At 35.7% G+C, this 24,575-nt stretch overlaps 1 protein-coding gene across 1 annotated transcript in view; it reads left to right on the plus strand.

Moving 5' to 3' along the window:
- Window positions 1-24,575, plus strand: part of MACROD2 (mono-ADP ribosylhydrolase 2) — a 2,022,401-nt gene that overhangs the window by 1,940,376 nt on the left and 57,450 nt on the right. The window contains exons 14-16 of the mRNA XM_019462769.2: window positions 6,785-6,862; window positions 18,258-18,332; window positions 18,603-18,695. Coding sequence (XP_019318314.1) covers window positions 6,785-6,862; window positions 18,258-18,332; window positions 18,603-18,695 — 246 coding nt within the window. The remainder of the gene's footprint in view (window positions 1-6,784; window positions 6,863-18,257; window positions 18,333-18,602; window positions 18,696-24,575) is intronic.

Below are 24,575 nucleotides of genomic sequence, written 5' to 3' on the forward strand. Positions count from 1 at the left end.
CTCATCCAAGGCTTGTGGTTCCTCCCTTCTCTTTCAGTAAATCTCTGCCAAGAGACTGATAGTGAATATCTTGGCTATCTTAGTTTGGGTTCTCCAAAAGCAAAATTCTGAGACAAGGATATGGTGGCAAAGGGTTTATTTGAGAGGTGGTCCCAGGAAGCACGGGTAAGGCATAAGGAAGTAGGTCAGGGAGAGGAACACAGACAAAAGAGGGTACATTAGTGAGCAGGTTACTGCTGAGGGGAACTGGGGCTCCATTTCTCTAAGAAGTGTAGAGTATATTCAAAATTGTCCCACAGAGAGGTGAGGAAACAGGTTTTATCTCCTGAAGCCTTTAGGGAGTCTCCAGCTGCTGGGTACTTCTGGTTCATCCAAGGAAAGAATGCCCTCACTCAGAGTCTCAGAAAGGAGCCCATCTCCTGGAACCATCTGCTGTGATCTCAGGAGTATCCCAATGGGATATTGGTGGAGCATGGTCGATTATAAGGCTTAGGTATAGAGAGATCTAAACTATCTAGACCACAGAGGTAGAAATGGGCTGGAAGAGGTAAGAGAAAGAACAGTAGAGTGAATCCAGCTTTGGGGCATCCAATATCACAATATCATAGGATTATTTATAATGGCAGAAAATTGGATGCAACCTGATTGTCCAAGAATAGAAGCAGTAGTAAAATAGCTGTGGTAGATCCACAAAGTGAACCACTCTGCAGCTCTTCATATTATAGAATTGTATTCAGTAGCACAGAAGGACATTGAAAAAAAAAACTGAAAAAAGTGAGGACATGCAACCATTTTCATTTGGATAGGCTTGTGGATCCTTTGAGATGTGAGGAATAAATAGGTGCTAAGGAGAAATCATCCAGGTCTTTGAAGTTCACAGAAAATTAGTAACTCCCACGAAAAGTCCAAATGTCTCCAAACATGTGTCTTTACATCACTTGGGGGAAAAGACAAGCTGTGCTCCAACGAGGTGAGTTTTGACTCAGTCCGTTAGGAATGTAGGAAAAAAATGTCTGGCTCTCAGCAGTGTGGGGTCCCTGCATCCCAGCCACACTACCCAAGTATCTGGCTGAAAACAACCTGAACCCAAAGGTTGAAGCATTTATGAATCTGGAGATAGACTGTCGCTACTGCCTCAACTTCTCCATGAAATAAAGTAACTGAGAAGTGGTGGCCAGCTGCCAGACTGTGACTATGCTCAGAGTTAAGACCCAAAAAGCCCTCATCATTTCTCCTACAGGGAATGTTCTCTCAAAGACTTTTCATTATCAGATTGAATTAAGAAGTATAAATAAAACACTCCCTGATTTATAGATCAACATATTTATAGAATTCCAAGTCAATTTACACACAGAACCATACCTACTTTTCATGCCTGTGACCTGGTCAGATTTTTTTTTTTTTAATCCTTTAAAAAAAAAAAAAAAGGATATCAAGAAATCCTGCTAGGCAAGGCATAGAGAGATAGAGGGAGGCAAGATCAGAAAGGAATCTGAAGGATGGAGGTCAAGGATAGCAGGTCACAGACAACTGGAAACAAGAGCAGATTTGCCTTTGTTTACATTGCCAAGGGGGAAAAATTAACTTGATGGAAAAGGGTAATTAAGCATTTCTTTTTCCATCATAGTCCAGCCTGGCTTCATATCCAGCTGTTCTATTAGACATTGTGATGATCCTTCGTCGAGTCACAGAGTTAACAATGGCCAGTGTGGCACTGATGTCACATGGCACTCCTTTCCCCCACCATTAACCTTTATTTTATAAATAATATAAATCTCACAGTGAGAACAGCCCAACTCAGGTAGGCAGATAATGAGGGAAGCCTGAACATTTACAGAGGTGTTGTCAGAACAAAGAGATCATTTGGATACATCAGCAGATTAGCATTGTAAGGAATTTAGAGAGATTATCTGGTTCAGCACCCTCAGTTCCTATGTGCAGAAACCAAGATTATGTAAGGTGAATGGGTTTTCCTAGAGTTAGGAAGCATGATGTTGTAAATCCAGAATCACAACCCCAAGCCAGTGTCCATCTGTCCCGATTGATCCTCTTACTTGCTTATATTTTCAGTAACAACCGCAGAAAAATACCACCTCCAGTGTAGGTATCAGCTGGTTTACACAAGTTACTGTTTGGAATTTGGCATGTGGTTTCTAATAGAAGCAAAGTTAGTGGTACATGATGGTAGTTTTCTCAGCTGTGCCTCAGAGACTGTTAGTACCCAGATTCCATAACTCTGGGAATGATTGGCCCCTTTTAATGGGGGTTAATGATTGCATAATGAAGACAAATGACCGATCCTAGCTCAGTCTGGCCTCCCAGTGCTCAGGGCAACGGCCTGTCCTAGGGACCCAGTTACTTTTCAGGTAAATATAGAGCAGCCTTGTATATCCAGCTGCACTGAGACCAACTACAGTTTAGGTCATTGCCATCGGAATACTCTGGAAATGTATTGCAGGATATATTTTTCCTATATAGAGGAATAGTCACTGCAAAGCTTCAGTGAGACCATAATCGGCTGTGAAGACTCTAGTTTATTGTGGATAAACACACCGTTCAGATGGAGGAAAAACTACTTCATTCTAATTGCTTCACATAATAAACCAGCGATTCAAATGAGCAGGCCAGGATAAATGTTTTGCTTCTTGTAATCGAAACAGTTGACAAGAATCAGAGGAAATCCAGGTAACTGTGTTTCTGGGCAACTTTTGCATCAAGGTAGGAGACTCATGTATGAATGTGTACATGCTACAAAGCAAATAGATCAGACATAGGTGTTTGTAAATAGCATGTATTTTGTTCAGACTCCTTGGAACTTCTGCACCAACATGACCTCTTGCTGCAATTCTAAATAGTATAGGCAGGGATTACCTTTTTTACTAGATTGATTTTTGCACATCTCCTGACTTGAAAATGTTTTCAAAGACTGTTAATCACCATTCCATTTTGTACTTTATAGTCATTTCTAATTTTGATGCAAAATGTTGTTTACCAGCTGGATTGCCCACTTCATTTATTAAACACATCTGTGTATGTTTTTGGCTATTTCCTCAAGTCAAATCTACCTTAAGAATTCAAAAAGAGACATCACTTATAAATTCATGAAGTGGGCATCAAGTTCTGTGGATAATTCTCAATTATAATCTTAAAAATCTTTTGTAAAATAGCAGTGTCACTAGCATTAAGGTGTAAATTTCTATAGTTATTTTTAACCTTGCTGACATATGAGAATATGATGGAAGCAGTCTCCTTCTAGAGAAATGAGTAACAATATATGTATACATTTTACATATCAATTCAAAAAGGTTTGTGGACCCCTAGAGTATATTCAAGGGTTAAGAACTAAGTTCGTAACTAAGGCTAAGAACTTTTGTTGTTAAGGGGACATTTTTGAAAGTGATAGTACCTATTTTGATTTATGGTTTAGATATGTGTATTGAAAATTCAATAGTTTGATCATTTACCATCACATCTTCAATCTATACATGTACTATTCCATATAGATATGTGTAATTGACTGCATTAAAGATGGCCTACTGTTTAGAATTTGTTTTATGGTTTTTTTTTTAATTTTAATCTATTTTAAATATTCTTTTAAACCTTTTCAACTTCTTAAATGAGGAGATTTTGTTTTAATTTATGAAAGTATATCTTTTTATTCTTGTTAACCTTAGAAGATAATCTATCTTCAGAACTTTGGCTTGAATATTCAACTTAATATTTGCATTTGAAAAAATTTTCTAATAGAACATTGACCTTAAAGATTTTGAAAGTCAGAATCTACATATAAATTTAATTCCAGTTCTCTGCTATTAAAATAGCATTGACTGAATCTGAGAATTAGGTGATAACCCCTTTACATTTTTTGAACATTACCACATGATAATTTTTAGAATAAAATAAGATGAATCCAAGGTACTGCAAGAATTTAGTATATACCACTACATTTTTCACATAGAAATAATACACTCTTTTAGTGACCATCTATACTAGATATATTTTCTTACTTTCTCGTTATGAATAATATTTTATACATATACAGTGCAACTTTCATCACCCCCTAGACACAAAAGCTCCACTGTCATTTCAAACCCCCAACTAAGTATCATATAATAGGATCTATGATTTAAAACATTCAACATCCAGTCTTGCCAAGGTTCATGTGACTAGGAATTCAAATAGCCCTTTGGAAAGAGAAACAGCAATGGAAACAGTCTTTCATAACCACGTGGTCATGTGTGGATGCGGTCATGGTCTTACCGCTTTCATCTAGCTTTATTGTTGTATGTGGAGGTGCAACCATTTCACATACAAAGCAATATTAACTTGTGGGTTCGGCGATCGGTCGTGTTGTTAGGAAATCCTTGCTATCACATAAAGACATGTACTTGTGTACACACAGAATATAGTTCTACAATATACATAGTGTTTTATATATTTTATTTCGAAAACTAGAACACATTCTTAAATTAATAGTGTGTTATTTATAGTCCATTTGGTAGCATTTTTTTTTTCTAATCCTATATAATGGTGAAAATAACAATTGATGCCGTCTTCGATTCAATGAAATACGTTACATATAGATTAGAGGACATAATATCAGAAGACACCTACCTTAGCAACGTGAAAACAACTCTCCAAGGAAATTGAAACTGAAAGTTCAATTAATTTGCTAGAGACCTAGATTTTAGTGATAGTCTAGAGATTAATTTTTCAAATACTATCACCCATCATATGTGAATAATTAAACCAATAAACTCAATGTAAGTCACTTTTTAAAAGACATTTCTTATATAATATTTGGTGCATGAAACATAATGTTTATGTAAATTATAAAGTATAATGAATTATTGTGGATTGTAAATAAATATATTTTAAACACATGCAAAATCTTGGATCATCTTAAAACATTAATGTTGAGGGAAATGAGTATTGCCCAAGACTACATATCAAATGATGCCATTTTCTATAAACAAATAAAATTTTCAAAATTAAAATTTAGCCTGATTCATATAGCACCTTTTTAAAATCATTGTTCACTTTCAGTGTTAATGTGGAAGAAAGTATTCAAGGATTTGTTTTTAATCCACATGTTAGAGCCAAAATTAAAAAGGCATGTTTTAATGGGAACTGGTTTAAAAAATTTTGACTTGAGTGAGAAAACTGTTTGGAAAATGTGTCTATGTTCAGTTTTGCTTCCAAATTTGGACTTTGAAACTTACTGTCAGTCTCAAAAAGAAATAAAGAAGCTGTGCAGATAATTAAACATTTGCCTTGGGGGAATTATTTGCAGTTAATTAAAATCATACACTTTGGGTGTATACTTGCTTCACTGGTTATTAAATTTGAATCATATGTTAACTACTCAGGTTTCTCACTTGTCCATCAAATGTTGCTTGTGGCAGGTTCAAAAAACAAACTTTCTCATAATATTCTAAACCATATTGTTTAAAACTATCTCCAAGTGTGGGGAGGGAGAGAGGGAAAAGGAATAAGGAAACAAAGGAAAAATGATTTATTTGAGACTCCATCTGAATTCCTCTCTGTTCAGAGTTGCAACTCAGTGGAGCAATGTGAACTTAGTAGAGAACCCATTTGTAATAGAAGTGTCAGTCGGCCATCCCCAGTTTTCTCCATGGCCATATTCATGGAAGATTAGCTCATGGCTTTTAGATATCTTTAGATTACCACCCTTTTAGCTGCATGAAAATACACCCTAGATTATAACCTCTAGGAGTGCAGAGTCAGTTACAATTGACGCCCCAGCTTCAAGAAGTGCCTGGTGTAGAGTTGGCCCTTAATAAATATTTTTGGAATGAATGAAAGACCCATTTCTGTCTTGCCACTAACCCACCCACATGCTGTTTCCAATGGCTTTCTAAAGAGCCTACAAGGATGCCTCAAATATACAACAAGGAATCCTGTGTAGTCTTGTAAGAGTCCATAGTCACTGAAATCTAGTTGGCCATGTTATTTCCTGTAAGTGTATCATATAACAAAAGAAGAACTTATGCTGATTTCACATTTAAATGTGCTATTCGAGGGAGAGGATGAAATTGCCCAGAACAGAAGGTTTGCATTCCCCTTTGCTATTGTTCTACTGGTAGGGTTCCTCAGGAAGATGAACTTAATTACAACTGGATTTCAAAGGTCTGCATCTGGCTTTTTCAGGGACTCAAGGCTCCCATACATGAACAATTGCAGTAATGGAAGCATTAAGAACATTAAAACTGATGTTCCTTTAATCTCCTCTACTTTGCCTTCCTTTCATATCCTTTTGCACAATTCTCCAAAGACTTTCACTAATACATAAAGCCTGCTTATATTTTCTTCTTTGTTGCAAAAATATGACCCAATCAAATTTCTACCATCTTTACCTTTGTAAACTTCGTACAAACATCTTACACAGTACTTTAGGAACAGCTTATTTATCGATGAAAATATTTAGGTATTTTAATGATATTTTTTAAAAATAATAAATTACATTCCCCAAAAATAGAGCTATCATGTCAGTGCTGGAAGCTGCCCTACTTCCTAATTAAAAATGCTAACTAGGGGTGGCTCAGTCGGTTAAGCATCTGACTCTTGGTTTCGGCTCAGGTCATGATCTTGTGGCTTTGTGGGTCCGAGCCTTGCATCGGGCTCTGCACTGGCAGTGCGGAGCCTGCTTGGGATTCTTTCTCTCTCCTCTCTCTCTGTCCCTCCCCCAGATGCGCTGTCTCTCAAAACAAATAATAAACTTTAAAAAATGCTGACTAGAGGTTTTGTTTGTTTGTCATGTCAGATTCTGCAAAGGACGATAGTATTACAAAAGACAATGAAGTAACAGATCATTCTGTGTGTGACCAAGATCATCCCAATGGTAAGTTGTGAATTCCTTTTTCATTTTTTTTCTACTGAGAACTACTACATTAAAAAACAAACAAACAAACAACAACAACAAAAAAAAACCAAGAATTTTAGTTTTTCTGGAGACAGAATGGAATCTGATACTATTTTATTAGCTATGAATATCAAGTAATTGGTACCTGCCAAGTTTGGAAGGGAAATTTGCTCTCCACAATCCTCATCACTTATTTTTGTACCCATCTGGATTTATTTATTTTAGTTACCTGCCTATACTCTATAGGCATTGGGTGTACAACTACAGAAATGAAGGTACGATAACAATGAGAATAAAATGTGAGACATATAGAGAATATATCTAGGAGACTGAATCTACATATCCTCAGAATACCAAGAAGAGAGACTAGAACAAACAGAAATGAAACAATCTTTAGAAAAATAAGAGAAAAAAGGTTTTCCTAATGCAAACCAGCTCCTCCACCCAAAACACAAGGGTACACATATTTATAGGCCAAGATACTGAAAACTCAAATAAGAACAGAAATCTACAAAGCCTCATGGAATTTCTGAAGATAAGTGATAAAAAAAAAAAGGAAAATCAAAATCAGGTTACAAAGTACCAAAATCAGATTAGCATTAGCTTTCTTCTACAATTCTAAATACTAGATGAAATGGAGTTACATTTCCATTGCTCTGAAGGACACAGTTTCTATATTTAGTGAAGTCATTATTCATGCATGAAGTCAAGAGTAATATTTTCTCAGGAATACATAGATTAAGAAAATACACCCCTCAAGTATCCTTTCTGAGTAAACTAACAAAAATCCTGTGCAAAAACAAGAAATATAGAAAGGAAGGAAAAAGACTGAGAAAGACTCACTTGGAAATGACTATATGATAAGAGACTCATTAAATGTATGAAAATGTTGAAATAGTTGCTTCAAACTTGGTATCAGAATGTTTTAAATTTTTGCTTTTATCTTTGAAAATTATGGTGTATTGTTTCAAAATGAGAAAGAAAAAGGAAAGACTTGTGTTCTCAGGAATGAAAGTCTAAATAGACAATTATTGTCACTGAAGATAACTAGACAACCTACACCAATAAAACAAACAAACAAATAAACAAAAATTATGAACTCTGTTTAAAGGCAACAGAGAGCTAACAAGATAGTGAATAATTGTCAGACCAGGTTCTGGTAAAAAATACATATCCAGAGATGTGAGCGCAGAATTTGAAGCTGTTTTTATTTTAGGTCATTTGCTGATTCTACAAAAGGTATCTGGAGTCCCATTATTGACAGTGGCAAGGGAACACGGTAAACCCTTAGTTTTTGTGTTGAAACCCCAAAGATATGTACCCTAACAGAAATAATGAACCCACAGTAGACCAGCTTTCTGAAAGACTGGTGCCCAGCTTTGAATCAATTCAATCCTCAAATTAAACTAAGACCAACCCAGAATGCTAGTCCCTATAGGCACCTGAGAAAAACAAATGTAAAACATTTATTAGATGGAAAAGGAAGAGTATTACAGATGTCAAGCCATTTACAAAAACTATTTGTTAAACATAATGTTCAGCACACACATACAAAAAAAAAAAAAAAAATAGCCACCCCCCCCCCCCCCCAAAGAAACAAGGTAACATAAAAAACAGTCAAGAGAAATAGGCCCTTTGGGGCTGAAAATAGTAGAGTTATTATAAAATAAAGTATAGAAATAAAGTACAGATTATATAAATAAAGTATATAAAGAATAAAGTATAAAATAATTTTGCTGACTGCTATTACAGGGGATAAAGACAAAACTGAAAAACTTAGCTGAGAACTGGAAATTCAAAACAAAACAAAACAACATAAAAGAAAAATAAAGGAAAGTCTAAAAGTGAAAGATGCCATTACTGAAATGAAGAATGTAATGAATAGATTCATGGTTTAACCACATATTAGACACAACTAAAAGAGAATTTGTGAACTATAATTTAGGTCAGAAGAATATATCCAAAGTAAAAACAGTAGAGATGGCAAATGCTGAAGAAAGGGAACAAATACAGAGGATAGAATGATAAAGTCTATCACAAATGTACTAGAAGGACCAAATGAAAAGAATTACAAGCACAGTAAATACTAATTATTGGATAAGTCTAAATAAATATCAGTGATACCAATTCTTTTTAAAAAATATTTTTTTAATGTTCATTTATTCTTGAGAGATAGAGACAACGTGAGCAGGAGAGGGACAGAGAGAGAGGGAGACACAGAATCCAAAGTAGGCTCCAGTCTCTGAGCTGTCAGCACAGAGTTTGATGTAGGTCTCGAACCCACGAACCGCAAGATTGTGACCTGAGCTGAAGTCAGAAGCTTAATCGACTGAGCCACCCAGGTGCCCCTGTGATACCAATTTTGAGAATAAGCAGGAAGGTATGACCTATAAGAGAAGAGAAGTCAGTTAATATAAATCAATTCAGAAATGGCACAGATAGCATAATGAATATGAAAAGCCATGTTAAAAGGTATTATAATTGTATTCCACATCTTCTGAAAGCTAAAAGAAGTATTGTTTATGTTAGAGATATTAAAGATATAAAATGACCCAAATTGAATTTCTAGAGATGAAAATTACACTTGATGGGAATAATGGCAAATTAGCCACTGCAGAAGAAAAGATTAGTGGATTTGAAGATGTAGCAATAGAAACTATCCAAATTGAAACACAGAGAATAAATGACTGAAAACTGACAAGATCATCAGTGAGCTACAGAAGAACGTGAAAGGTAATACCAATTCCAATATACATAAATTGAAATCTCTGAAGGCAAGCATGGGAGAGGAGGAGGAAAAAAATACTTGAAGTAAAAATAGTTGAAATTTTCAAAACTTTGATGAAAACTATGCACCCACATAGCCAAGAAGTTCTACAACCCCAAAGCACAAGAAAGGTAAAGAAAATTATAACTGAGTACATTGTAATCACCTTGCTCAACACCAGTGATAAACAAAAATTCAAAAACAATCAGAAGAAAAAGACCAGTTACATAGGAATAAATATAAAGATGAAGCAAAAGTCTTATTGGAAACTACAAACTGAAATTACAGGCTAAAGCATGGATAATGTTAAATTAAAAACGTACAGAAGCCTACACAGGGTACGATTTCATTTATATCAAGCTCAAAAAGCAGGAAAAGATAACAATACTATTTAGAAAAGTCATGTTTGAGTGGGAAAATGATAAAGAAAACCTAGGTAGTGATTACTCTGAGTTAGAGTGCTGATTAAATTTGGTGATTAGGGAAGAGGTTCTGATTGGCCCATGAGCAGGGCTTCTGGCTAGACAGTTATCATAAGGATATATAGTTTTTCTAGTTGCTTTTGGTTTTTTGATTGAGCTGTCTATATTGTTTGTGAACTTCTCTATGTTTGTTGCATTTTTATACAATAGTTAAAAGAGGAATGAAGAAAGGAAGAAAATAAGAAAGAGGGAGAGAAAAGAAAGGAAGTATCAATGTCAGAGTTTATACAGCAAAGATTATGGTGGGAAGCGGGGAAGGTTGTACAATATGCTGACTTCAGTCAAAAACTAAAAATCTTGCTCTGCTATAGATTATGACACTATAAGTTTGAAAAATTTGATGATAATCACAAATAGAATTAAATCACAATAGAATTAAAGGAAGAAATCTTACTCTTTAAATTTCTCAGAAAGATCATACCAAACATAAAAGTGTATTCAATAATGCAAATAATAAAAAAATAAGTAGGAGTGTAAGAAAAGCACAATATATCAAATAAGATAACAGAAACACAGGCAACTAATTATGACAAGAAATATAATTAGTTTGCTTTATTAAGTGTAAAAGCCAATCAGGTTGAATTAATTTTAAAAAATAGTAAGGGTGTAAAAAATATAAAGTCAGAAAAGGTGTATTTGGGAAGTGAACATCAAAAGAAAACATGGAAACTACTTTAGAATCTATCCAGTTAGAGTTCTAGCAAAAAGTATTGAGCGAGAAAGCGAAATTTTATATCAGTAAAAATTTAAGTCCCTGATTTAATATAATAATGATGGGTTTTTATGTGCCAGATGATATAATATGAATAAAATCCATTTGGAAATTCAATGGGGGAATGCACTGATAATATTTTCAGTCAATGACAGAATAAATAGACTAAAAATAATATGGAATCTTTGAAAAATGTGATTAGCAGTGTAGTTCTACTTTAGGAATAGACAAGTTGATCAATGAAACAGAATAAAGAGTTTAGAAAGAGACCAAAGTAGATCTAGGTTTTTAGTACATATTCAGGCTGACATTTCAAAGACAGATAACTCCATAAATGGCATTAAGACAACTAGTTGACCATTTGGAAAGATCACCTGAATCCCAGCTTAACCCTTACACCAACCTAAATTACAAGAGGACCCAAGATAAAAGGTAAAAATAAAATTAAAAATACTAGACTAAAAGAAATAAAGGGCAAGTTTTTTTTTTAATTTTGAAATAAGAACTGCTTTTTGAACTGTAAATAAAAACATATACATGATTATATGCATATATGTACCTGCAATATGTGTCTGCATATGTCAATATATGTCATAAAAGAAATGACCAAATGTAAATATACACATTTTGAGATGATAAAGATTATAATCAAATTCTAAAGAAAAACTTCCAGGAAAAGTATGCTCACCCAAAATAACAAAGAATTGATTTTCTTACTAAAGAAAAAAGACCTCATAATTCAGTAAGAAAAAAAAAATTAGGAGGAAAACAGGCAATGGACTCAATTATAATTTACAAAACAAGAAATATAGTCATAAATATGAAGAAATTACTATCTCTTACTTAAGGAAATGCAAATAAAACATGATTTCAATGTCTTCTCCTTTTGAGTGTCAGGTAAGTTTCAGTAGGATTGATAATACACAGAATTGGTAGGAATAGGGTATCCAAACATGCTCACACACCATTGGTGGGAGACTGAAATGTGTAACCTCCTTATCAGCAATTTTGACGAAACCTAATAAAAAGTAAAATGTTCATACTTTTATCCAAGAGCTATGCTTTAGGAATTTGTCTTAAAGTAACATCCACCAAGAGTAGGGAGACATGTATTTACAAAAATGTTCAGGGCAGGCTGAGTGGCTCAGTCGGTTGAGCATCCAACTTTGGCTCAGGTCATGATCTCACGGCTGGTGAGTTCAAGCCCCGCCTCAGGCTCTGTGCTGACAGCTCGGACCCTGGAGACTGGAGCCTGCTTTGGATTCTGTGTCTCCCTCTCTCTCTGCCCCTAACCCATTCGCATTCTGTCTCTGTCTCTCTCAAAAATAAATAAACATTAAAAATTAAAAAAAAAAAGTTCATTGCACACACGTATGCATGCACAGGTGTATATCTATATACATATGTATACACACACAAGAAAGATCACAGTTTACAATATTAACAATGACAGTCATAAAGCTATAAATTATAGTTATAAAATTATTCATCATGCTCAACACTTATATGTACTTTTCACTGTTTCCATGAGGAAATTACAATTCTTTTGTAACTGCAAGAAAAAATAATTTTAGAAATAATTTACATTAAGAAAGTAAGGGTTTTTTTGGCCCCAAGAGAAGACAAAAGGTTCTAGAAGATAATCAAGTTCACACTAATCTAGGTTTAACTTTTGTTCTGAAACTGGGGTATTTTTAGACATGGTAAACATAAAATTTTGAATATTTGCAGCAATCAAGTTTCCAGTTTAACAAAAGGACACAATTTCCATTATCTTTAAGACAAGCATCTAAGAAGCAAAGTCTTTGTTCTTATGAAGATCTGAGCCTATAATAATCTGCAAACAATAAAACTATACTTTTGTTACTATTGTTCAGAAACAGCCCATTTACAGCCCATTTACAGAGTGAATTTAGGTTTATCCTCTAGAAATGTTTAGTTCCAGACTGATGGCCCCAGTCCAATTTTTATGCAAATTATTTAAAGCATTAGCTTGAGCCAAACTTAATTACCAGGGCTCCAAGAAATAATCATGTGATCTATTTCTAAAGAAAAGTGAATGGATTTTTGGATTATCTGTTCTAATAGTCCCCTCCCATTAGCATGGATGATTGAGTTCACTGTATAAAAATATATATATGAACTGTGGGATCCTTTATATTCCTTTGTTTCCTCTGCCAGGAGGGATTAGGGCAGAGGACAGTGGGTGGAATTCAACTAGACTGAATGTGGAGAGGCAAACATAAAGCTTGCCCCCATGGGGTCAAGAAAGCAAGATGGAATGTGGAATGTCTGAGTGCACTGCAGAGAAAGGCAGAAGGGCTGGAGACCCCTGGAGTCATCATTAACACACAGCAAGCCGGGGTGCAGGACTAGGATCTCACACATACCTCCTTTTCCCATAATATGCCCAGTCCTGGCTTGGCTCAGGAATGAATGAGCAAATATGATTATTCCTGGATTTCAAAGCTGTGCACCTCGTTTCTTTCCCCATGTTATTTTACTGGCTTTATTTCAGAAAAATTAAAAAGAAGAAAATATATGTATTTCCGTTCAGGAAAAGATTTCCAAAATATGTAAAGCACATGGGTGAAACAGATCAAGAGTGGGTACAAGTGAAAAGGCAGGGGGAAAGAAATACTCCGAAAGAAATTTGCAATGGCCTCTTATCCTCTAAGTGAAGTACCAGGACTTACTAGGCAAAAAGAAAATCCCTAGTATTCATCAACAGCCCTTAGGCACTCTCCCCTGTATCAGTAGATACCCAGGCTCTGTTGAATGTGGTCTTCCTATCCCTGATTGAATTCCTTGGAAGATTTGTCAAGTGGGGCACTGGAACTGGGACACACGGGAATGCAGAGTGGCTGCTTTTATTCTCCGAAGGCTTTACTCTTTTCCTTCATTGTATGAACAAAGCCAAATTGCAAATGATGAGGTAATGGTCCCAGCAGTGAATTTGGCAGTAGGTGTGATGGTCGGTTCCCCATATCAACAGTGATAGAGAATGAGCCTCACTCAGTGAATGCTCTCTCTCAATATCATCTATCTAATAAACACACATCAATAGTGACTAGAAACTTCACCAGGAGATAGATCCTCATTGAATGCCAAAGATAGAGGGAATCTAGGAAATTATCTAGTTTTGCAGCCTTAAAAATAAATAATGAAAGTGAAGCCCAAAGATGTTGTGATTTGCCTAAAACTTTGAGTTCTTATTCCAGGGTTTTTTGCAATAAATATAGTATACAGAGTGCTTAGCAGCCTAAGGCACTTACTTTGTTGCTAAAGGATGCAATAGAAAGTAAGTTACAGTCCCTAATTACTGCTTGCAGACATTGATGAGTACTATAATGGACAGCCAATTAAATAGGCATTTACCGATCACTCCTTATTAGTAGGTGCTGGGAAGGGAAATATGAATAAAGCACAATTTTTATGTTCACAATGCCCATAAACCAGTAAGAGAGACAAACAGATACAACTATATTACAATATGATAAGAAGAATAAGAAGAAGATAAATGAGCAAAAAACTCAATAAGAAAATATGTGAAAATGATTGATCCTGCCTAGTGATTCAGAGAATATTGCAAAGAAAGGTAAATTGATGGTTTAGTTTTGAAAGATGAGAAGACTTTTACTAGATAGAAGGTGGGGCGAGGGTGGGGGGGTGGTGTTTCAACCAGTGAGAACACATGTTGAGTGGACACAAAGGCAAGAAATAAAGTAATGGGTTTAGAAAATGGTGACCAGGTTGGGATATAGAGAGAATGGAAGGTAGGTGAGTTGACCAAAAGACAAAAAAGAGGGAAATTCAGGAGCACTTGGCTGTTTCAGTCAATTAAGCGTCCGACTCTTAATTTCAGCTCAGGTCATGATCTCAGGTTTCCAGCCCTGTGTTGGGCTCTGTGCTAATTGCACAGAGCCCGGTTGGGATTCTCTCTCTCCTTCTCTCTTTCTCCCTCCCCCACTTACTTGCTCTCTCTCAAAAATAAATAATAAATAAACATTTTTTTTAAAAAGGGACACTCAAGAAGAAAGAGCTACTCAACAGCTGAATTTCTCAAGCATTTTAGAGTTCAAATAGAATAGACACTGAGCAAAGGAAACTGGATTTAGCTAGACACAAACACCTTTTGGTTACAAATTTTTCTTCTGTGATATCATAGAAAGCACTTTTCTCTGTTTCCCAAATTGTTTCATTATGATTATTATATAATATGCATTTGTTGTAAAATATCAAATGCAGGTTAGCAAAATAAAAAATCCCATAAATTAAAATCCTACTTACCATTCAAAGATCCAGTGTTAACATTTAAGATAAAGCCTTCCTAGCTTTTGTTCCCATTAATATAAATATGTATAAGGGCATGTTTGATGAGTTACAAAATAGTAGATGGTTAGTAGATAGTAGTAGATAGTAGATACTTACAAAAAAATGAAGTCATATTCTACATTCTACAGTCTTTTAAAACCTCATGATGTGTTTTTTAATGGTTGCTCTCACATAAAAAAAACAAAAAAAATGCTGCTGCTTAGATTTCCTCTAATCCTTAAATTAGAAATTCTATTGCTATTTTCTGTCCTCTGTGTTTATCATCTTTTTATGTTTCCTTTTCTCCTTTTGCTTTCTTAGTGAATTTTAATTCAGAAGTTTTATTTCTAAACCATTAATTTATCTATAGTGCTTATTCTTTTTATGACATCCACTGCTGATGTTAATGTTGCCATTTTGCTTTTAGGCTTGTAGGTTTTTCACAATGCCTCAGACAGTATCTATGCTCTTCAATCCGTCTTTTCATTTCTTTATTCATCAGTTCTTTGCAAACACAAAAACACTGTATATGTTTTTTGTTCTTCTGAATATATCTTTTACAAAAATATTTTTCGTTACTATATAATTCCCCTCTTTTTTTATGTGTCATTTTTTAAGTCCCCTGTTTGTTTGGATAGCTAGAAATAGCTATCCAGGCAAGATGTTTGCCAGGAAATAAATTGAGAAATCCCCTTCACTTTCCATGTGATATAATCCTTCTCTCCATCCGGCCATTCTGGTATCCATCTAGTATTTATCCAGGATAAAACTGGAATGCAAAACCCGTGGCTCTAGTTTTATCAGAAATAGGATTGATAAGGGGTGTCTGGGTGGCTCAGTTGGTTAAGCATCTAACTTCGGCTCAGGGCATCATCTTGCAGTTTGTGCATTCGAGTCGCTCATCAGGTTCTGTGCTGACAGTGTGAAGCCTGCTTGTATTCTCTCTCTCTCTCTCTCTCTCTCTCTCTCTCTCTCCCCCAATCTCTGCCCCTCCCTCATGTGTTCCCTCCATCTCTCTCTCTATCAATAAAAAAAATAAAAATTAAAAGACAAAATAAAGACATTTCCAGGCAAAACAAAAAGGAAAAAGGGATGTGTTGTCAGATAAACCCAGTTAAAAATTTTGAAAGCAGAATGGGGATCACAATACTTACGTTGCAGGGCTAATGTGGTAATTATAGATAATGTACATGAAGTGTCTGGGCCACGTTTAGCATTTTTTATAGGATAAATAATTTGCAGATATACATTTATCCTCTAGGTCAGTGCTTCTCAAGCATTAATGAACTTACAGATACTTAGAAATCTTGTTAAAATGCAGAATCTGACTGTAGGTCTGAGATGAGACCTGAACTCCTGTATTTTTGAAATTCCAGTATTGCTTACCAAGGACCATAGTTTAAGTAGCAATAGAGAGGAATGGAGATGAATGGGGTTTATCAGCAGGGGAAACATCTTGATCAAATCTATGTTTTAAAAGATATTTCTGCTAGCAATTCACAAGATTGACTACAGGAGAAGAAAATGACAGATCCAAGAGACAGATAATATATCCCTAAATGGGGAAAGGTGAAGGGGAAATGGAAAGTGGGAAAAGAGAAACATTTTAAAGAATCATCAAGACTTGCCATTGCATTGAATTTTAGGAGTGATGACAGATAGTCATCAAAGACAGCTTGAGATATTTAGCTTCAATGATCAGACATATAAATATTCCAAAGTTGTAATTATTTTATCAGATCCTTTTATCAGGTTAAAATTGAGCTCAAGAGGAGTGATGTCAAAAAATTTCTTTTTTAGGCCGTGCTAGCAGAGCATGAACCAAGGGGAAGCCATATAGTGAGCACCTTAAGAATAGTTGTATTAAAGAGGGAACTATAAAGAGTCGTATATAACAAATAATCCTAAAAGTCCCATTGGCTTGCAGCAACAAAAGTTTGTTGTGTCTCTGCTTGGTTCTGCTCCACATGTTTTAATTCCAGGATATAAACCTGAAGGAGGGCACTCTATTAGGAGCGAGAAAGATGGAGGAAACATGCAATGGATCTTGAAGCTTCTGCTCAAATGTAGTATCCGTCATGTGTGTTGCTGTGCCATTTTGTAAACCAAGTCACCCTATGGGCCTGGTGTCAGTGAGGTGGGAACAAACACTTGTCCCCCAGGGGGCACTGCAGGTCACATGGTCACAGACAATGAAGTAGAATCCTCTTACAGGAAGACGTAGGGGCAAGTTGAAACAATAACGCAATCTACCACAGGGATGTGCCCAGTCAGAGCCCAAGCCCCTCTGCATCCCCTTCATACCTATAACCAACTCTAGCTCTGGATTTTTTTTTTTTTATGTCAACAGTTAAATGTTCTCAGCATTAAAAAAAAAAATAAATATTCTCAGCATAAAATCTTTCATTAAAATGAGACAAATGGACAGATTTCGATTTCCTCTCTTAATGAGCACTTAAATATTCTAAACTCTACATGGGGGAGTAAAGGGGAGAAACCAGGGGGGTGTGGAAGAAAAAAAACATTACTAGATAATCAGTCTTGGAGTAATCAAGAGTTGGCTGAGCCCTCTCCTGACTTTTGCTATATTTATTAGGTGTCTTAACAGAATGGTTGAGGTGTTAGGTGACCCGATCCCTGTGTGCTCACATTACTTACATTTTTCATGCTCATTTAATGGGAGAATGAGAATACTAGTGTTTTCACTTTCTAGGAATCCTCAATATAGGAAATGTCTATACTTAAAGGAAAATTAAGTGTAGATAACCCATACAGCCCAGGAATTATTTAAAATTTCAAAACTTCCAGGTTGTGCCATAGACGTTCAGTACATTAATAAACTAAACACAGATTACACCAGTCAGTTCGAAGAGGTTTTTGCGTAATTGTCAGGATAGCTCTCACAAAATAAATGGCATAAATTTGATGATTTGCAAAGTGGTCCACTTTGGTTCAAAACTTTTCTCTGCCTCTCTATGAATGATCAAAACATGGTTTTTAATTTTTTGCTTTTTCAAACCAGGGATAAAGCTATGGTCATGCATCTCTCTCTCTCTCTCTCTCTCTCTCTCTCTCTCTTTCAATCACTGTGCTTCACAGGACAAGAGCATGACTCAGCGAAGAATGAGATAAAAATTGAGGCAGAGTCCCAGAGCTCACATATGGAAACTGAAGGTATTAAAACCAGAATGTGCAGAATGTGTTATCAGAGAATGAGATGAAACTAAACCATGACTTCTGCATATCCCGTGCATGTGAGTGGTGTGGGTCTGTCTTTCAAGCACTGATTACTGGAGAATGGCAATAGTGTTCTGCTTTGTGTGCCTGTTAAAATTTGAAGGGAAAAAAAAAAAAAAAGAACTTGAAGTTTCTCTGCTTTAGTCACTGTGTTCTCTCAATGATTCCAATTAAAACATCTCTGAGTGTCCTTCTGGCTCTCTTTAGAGCTTTCACCAAACCAAGATGATGCCACGACTGTTGAGCAACCAGAAGTGATCCTGCTAACAGATGACCAAGAGGAAAAAGAAGGTGAAAAAGGTAGGACTGCTCTTAAATTAACCCATCAGGAATAATGAATTCCTTTGGATTCTCGCCTACAATGCAACCATCAGTTATCCTCCTGGAAGAGCAGCCTGTGAAGGGGGAAAATGAACATTTCTTTCATCCTCAGCCTACTTGTGAGAGTAGAATAATCTAGAAGTAGCAAAAGAAGATATTTGTAACAGTTGTTTCATCCTTCCAAATAGTTTGAAGATATTTTTATTATTCATTTCTATTTAATTTAATTTAAAAATTATAGCATTGAGAATGCCTATAAGAAATTGAAATTAAGGACTAGATGGATGAGAGTCTTAGAAAGTCTGAGATGGCTTTAAAACACACACATTAACCTTTCTGTATTGATTTCCTTCTGTCGTCCTTCATATGGCAGTGATTAAGGAAGCAATTTATGTAAAATATACACATTATATGAACCTTCTCAATTGTAGGCTTTGTCCGCTAATACTAGGATACAATAATATTGAATACTGCTAAAAAAAATAAATAAGTGAGCATCATAATGATTTCTGAAGCCATTGGAGGAATGAATACTTTGTAAATTTTAAAGCACTACTTGGGGCATGAAGCCAATATATTGGAGAAAGACATACATCTTTTTAAAGCATCTATTTTAAAAAAAACTATTATCAAAGTTCTTATTGAAGAACTGGATGATTTTTAAATATAAAGCAATCTCTTAAAAGAAGCCCAAATATGAAATAAAAAATGAAATGATTTGTCTGGTATACTCTATCATAAGTCATGCTGCTCTTAAATAAATATGTGTTTGCAAAGCAGTTACAAAGTAATAACTTGACAGGCCCTCTTTATAGAACACAGGGATCAATTTTGTTTCCAAATTAAAAGGCAGACATGATCTTAATGGTAAAATCAGGTCAATAGTAACTACTGCCTCCAAATTATGAACTCTTCTTGGCAAGGGGCATTGACACAGTTTAATTACTAAGCCGGGTTAGTAATTTCGACATCTTTTAAAAATTTCCACTGCATTTAGAGCACAATACTCTTCCATCCCAGTTCAGGCTCATGTCACGAAGTTCCCGGCAAGTCTAGTAAATGGCATATCTGGAGTATTTTAAGTCTGATGATGGTAACAGAGAATTGATACAACCCTTACTTGAGACACAGATACATGGCACTGCTCTCTTCAGTTGTACTTCTAAAGTGTAAAATACACAATGTCTTGCCTGCCTGCTTAATTTCTCTACAGCAGAAATCATTTACTTTGTATATTGTACCTCAAGACATGCAAATGAGGAACAGCAAACAACTAGTATATTTTCTTCTTTTTTTTTTAAGTTTGTTTATTTTTTTAGTTATTTATTTGAGAGGGAGCCACCTAGCCACCCCATATTTTCTTCTCTTTAACTTGACCTACAGGGGAAAAGCTGGCATTCAGCACACTCTGACGGGTTTCCCTTGGTCCTTCAGCAACTGGCTCTCCTCTAGTTCCTGAAGAGTTAAATAGCAACCTCCCTCTGCCTTGCAGGGATGTCAATGCTCTATAGCAAATGGCAGAATGACACATAAGAAGTGAAGTCAAATTCTGCTACTTGCTTATAGCAACTTTGAAGTTGGGCTTCTTTTTTTTTTTTTTTTTTGAAATTGACTTTTCACTGCAGGAGAGTAATAATGCATGTGGACTGGTTTTCCCTCTCCTTCCTTACCAGAGATACTTGGCCCTGCCTTGCATATTCCTGTTTAAATTTGAAGTAATGTGAAATGCATCCCCTTACCATCTTTTTCTTTGCTTCAGAGTAAGAGTTAATAGGTAGCTAGCTTGCTACACATTAGAAAAGTCGCCGAAGGAAAGTGGGGCAATGTAGATTCAGGGTACTGTGTGTAAGGTAGCTCTGCCCTCACTAACAAGCAGGGTGGCCCTGGGCCAGTTATTTAAATTTTCCATGCCTCAGTTTCCTCATCTGTAAGATGGTGATGACAAAATCACCTGTCACGTATGGTTGCAGAGAAACTTCAGTGAGTTGATCCATGTACAGAAATTACAATACCTGCTGCATAGAAAGTGCTCGGTGTTTGGTGTTTCTCATACTTTGATACACTGATGACAAAGTCGAGAGGATCCGCATTTGGAGCTTCTCGAGCCCATTCATCATCCTTCCTGTTTTGAATCCATAAAAACTTCACATTTTCCCTCAACAACAAAAAAATTGTTCTCGGGGTGCTTGGGTGGCTCAGTCGGTTAAGCGTCTGACTTCAGCTCAGGTCATGATCTTGCGGTTTGTGGGTTCGAGCCCCATGTCGGGCTTGGTGCTGACAGCTCAGAGCCTAGAGCCTGCTTGTGATTCTGTGTCTTCTCCGCTCTCTCTCTCAAAAATAAATAAACGTTAATAAAATTAAAAAAAAATGTTCTGCACATTTCCTTTTCAGCACCGTCTCCTGCAGGCAGTTTCGATATGTATATTCTTTTCTATAAAGATAGAACAATTAATGAAAGGTGAGGAGGGAGGCATTTTTCTCTATTCAGAAACTTCTCTCTCTTTGTCAAGATGTCAGTCTTCTGTTTGAGAAATGCTGATCCAACCATAATTTCTATTTTTTAAAAGAAGATGCCATTGATCTATTGGTAGGTCCATGGAATAAAAGTACTAAAAAACTGAAATCAGGACTTTTTTTTTTTTTTTTTTTTTTGCTTTCTTTAGACTCACAGAGCTAGAATCTTATTTGAAACCATTTTGAGAATATAGCTCCACGTTTTGTGTCTATTCACAGTGTCTCTTATTGGAAAGTTGCACAAACGTATTAAAAATTACCCCAATCTACAAACAAAACAAACGAATGTTCTATTACATTCGTAGGGATAGTCTTTATAGCTTTAGGAATATGGGTTCTCTTTTATTTTGGGAATCCAAGGAGACAGAAAGTGGTTGCTTTCAAAAAATTTCAGACCAGGAAAAAAATGCATAACCTTTTTCTCTCATTTTGCAGCATTCTATAAGATTAGAAAATGTAGATAATCTTCAGGATACATCTTCTATGGCTCCCTGGTGTATGGGCACAGATGTTGCAACATTAAGTTTTGAAGTTAGCTCTACCAAAATATGGGTTTTGAAAAGAAGAGAAAATATTCAGCAGAAGTTCATGCTGATAAAATTATACAATAGCACAATGGACATATCCCTGGGAGATCTGAAATACAAAAATTTCAACGGGCATCAAGTGAGGTTTCACATATGGCAGCTTTTCTCTGAGAGCTTCATTGCCTCTTTCTAAATGAGCCCAGTTTTATGCTTCCCCAGCAGGGTCTGCAGCACATATGAAATCCAGTAAAATAACCCCATTTAGGCTGATAACCCTAATAGGAAAGTAATATTATAGGAGATCTCCTGTAAACAGGATCTCATGTTTTAGCATAAAGTAGAAAGCCACCATTAAAACATGTTTCTGAACATGTTTATTTCTAGTTGAATTGAGAAATATTTGACATAAAATCTTAACTATATCATATTGCTGTCATTATTAAAACACATAATTTTCATTTGTGATTTATTATGAATATATTGGACTTTTTCTTCAAGTGTTACATGGAAGGCATACATCTAATGATTTTTCTTATATCAATTGATAAGTATTTTCTGAAATAGTAATTATTTATTCTCCTAAGATTGATCAAACTGTTAATAGAGACTTCAGATCTATAGTTGGACTAAGACCTCCTTGGGAAAAGATGGATGTAGACAGGCATAGAAGCAGAAAGTGAAGTAGAAGCCAGCAACAAGTCTAAAATATCATGTTCTCAGGCTTATGTTTTGGCCTCTATTAGGGCTGTGTAACAAAGTGTATGCAAATCCATGGCTTCTGGCTCTGGCTGTGTGGTACCTTTAATGTCTCTGAATCCCAGTTTCCAGGGTCATACAATGAGGGGCATGAACTCAATAATGTAAGTATGAGGTTCCCCGATATCACAAATTTTCTCAGAAGGCCAAAGAACTGCATTCTTGATAAAACGAGGTAGGGAAGGCAACATGGGAGCCAGTGGTCATCAATACCTAGAGAAGGCCGTAATTATGGGTTTTATTCAGTTTTATTTATTGCATTCTACTGATAAAAATGCAGAAATGCCCTGGATCAGACAATAAGATCAGCCAAATCAACCATATTTTATTTCAGGACTTAACTAATAATTGGATTGCTAATTATTCCCAGAAGATATTTTAAATGGGGAAAAAATGCCTTTCGGCTCAAATTAAGTTTCCACACAAATTCTACTCAGAACGAGGCTGGATTTCCATCACCATCTTTCTTACCCATGCGGGAAGCATCCTTTCTTGTAGCTCCTCTGGCCACTGTTTCATCTTTAGGTGAACACATAGTTAGTGAACCACTTTCTTTTATGCTCCTACCAGTCAAATTCAATCGGGATTCATTTTTGTCCATAAAGCACCACTACACAGCCCTTGGTGTTTTCCACTATTTATGGGATTCTTGCATGGCTGACAGAGCCTTTTCCTCTCTGCTTGACAAGCAGCCTCGACACCGACAATGCAGCAACAGACAGCATCTGTGGCATCCAGGCTTTCATACTCCAGCCTGTGTTCTTTGCTCTAGAGAATCAGAGTTCGGGTATAAGTTGATTCACACAAAATATTATATGAGCTTGCACCTAGAGTAATTACTTTCCTGGAACTTTATATTTTCAGAAAGTCTTTTTATCTCATCTTTTCAAATGAAGTCAACTTTAATAATGCTGTGTGTTTTACATTAACAGCGCTACAGTTTAGTTTGGGGGGGGGGGTTCATGTTCCAATAGTTTCTTCTGTTATTGGTCTGCTTTCCTCATCATATTTTGTAGCTGGAATTTGTGAACCAAATTTTGTTTTAGAATATAAGATAAATTCATAATGCTGATCACTGTACAGGTCTTAGGAATATTTTGAAGTGTTTAATGAAATCCCTTGTATTGGGTAAATATATTGAACATAAAAGTTGTAACTTTTTAAGCTTAATTATTTAGGTTTTCTGCATATCTGTCTGTATGCAACATACACATATAGAACCAGTTCATTCAAATTACACTGTATAAGAGGTAAAGACACATGACTCTTTAAAATTCATTTCTAGAATGCTAATCTTCTTCATGTTTCTCCTGCAAATAAAAAATTAAAGTTAACAAATAAAAAGAATGAATACTATATTCAGGTCTACAATAATAATTTTGGTTTCCATACTGCATATCTGTATGTGTGCAAATTTATATTCAACATCTCCTCAATAAGAAAGTATGTATCATGCCTCCTGAATAATAATAATATTATAATATTATTGGCCAAAATTTAGCCTTTTGGCCAAATCCTCTAGCTAGCTTGGATCAGCTTGTCTTTCAAGATTGGGAAAAATTTAGCCTGAACTTCCATTCCACATGTAAGGGGGAGGGGAGGAAGTACTAGAATTAAGGACATGTGTAGACTTAAGTGAACATCAGGATCAAAACTTATCATCTCTATCTGGGGAGTTTTCAGAGATCATCTCTTCTAATAAATCTCCAGCATCCAGCTTTGTTCCTGGATCCACTTTGTCTTTTTTTTATTTTCTCCCCTCCCTAACTCCCCAATTTCATTTACAATTTGACTTTGTACCAAGCCTAGATTGCCTTGTCTTGCCCTGAGGCATATGGCAATGTGGCTTATCAGAGTAATTTGCAAAGATGAAACAGACCTCTCCCTTAAGTAGAATTCTGTCTCCAGGTGTGGAACTTTTTATTCCTCTCTGTTCCATTAGAGTTCTGCAGCTCTCTGTGCACAGCATACCTTCAATCTTATCACATCTAATGAAAAGATTTGTTCCTGCATCTAACCATAATATTATTTTGCATATATCCTTAAATATTCCAGACAATTA

This window comes from Panthera pardus, unplaced genomic scaffold (genome assembly GCF_024362965.1).
Source record: "Panthera pardus isolate Hobbes unplaced genomic scaffold, ASM2436296v1 HiC_scaffold_25, whole genome shotgun sequence".
Classification (NCBI taxonomy): domain Eukaryota; kingdom Metazoa; phylum Chordata; class Mammalia; order Carnivora; family Felidae; genus Panthera; species Panthera pardus.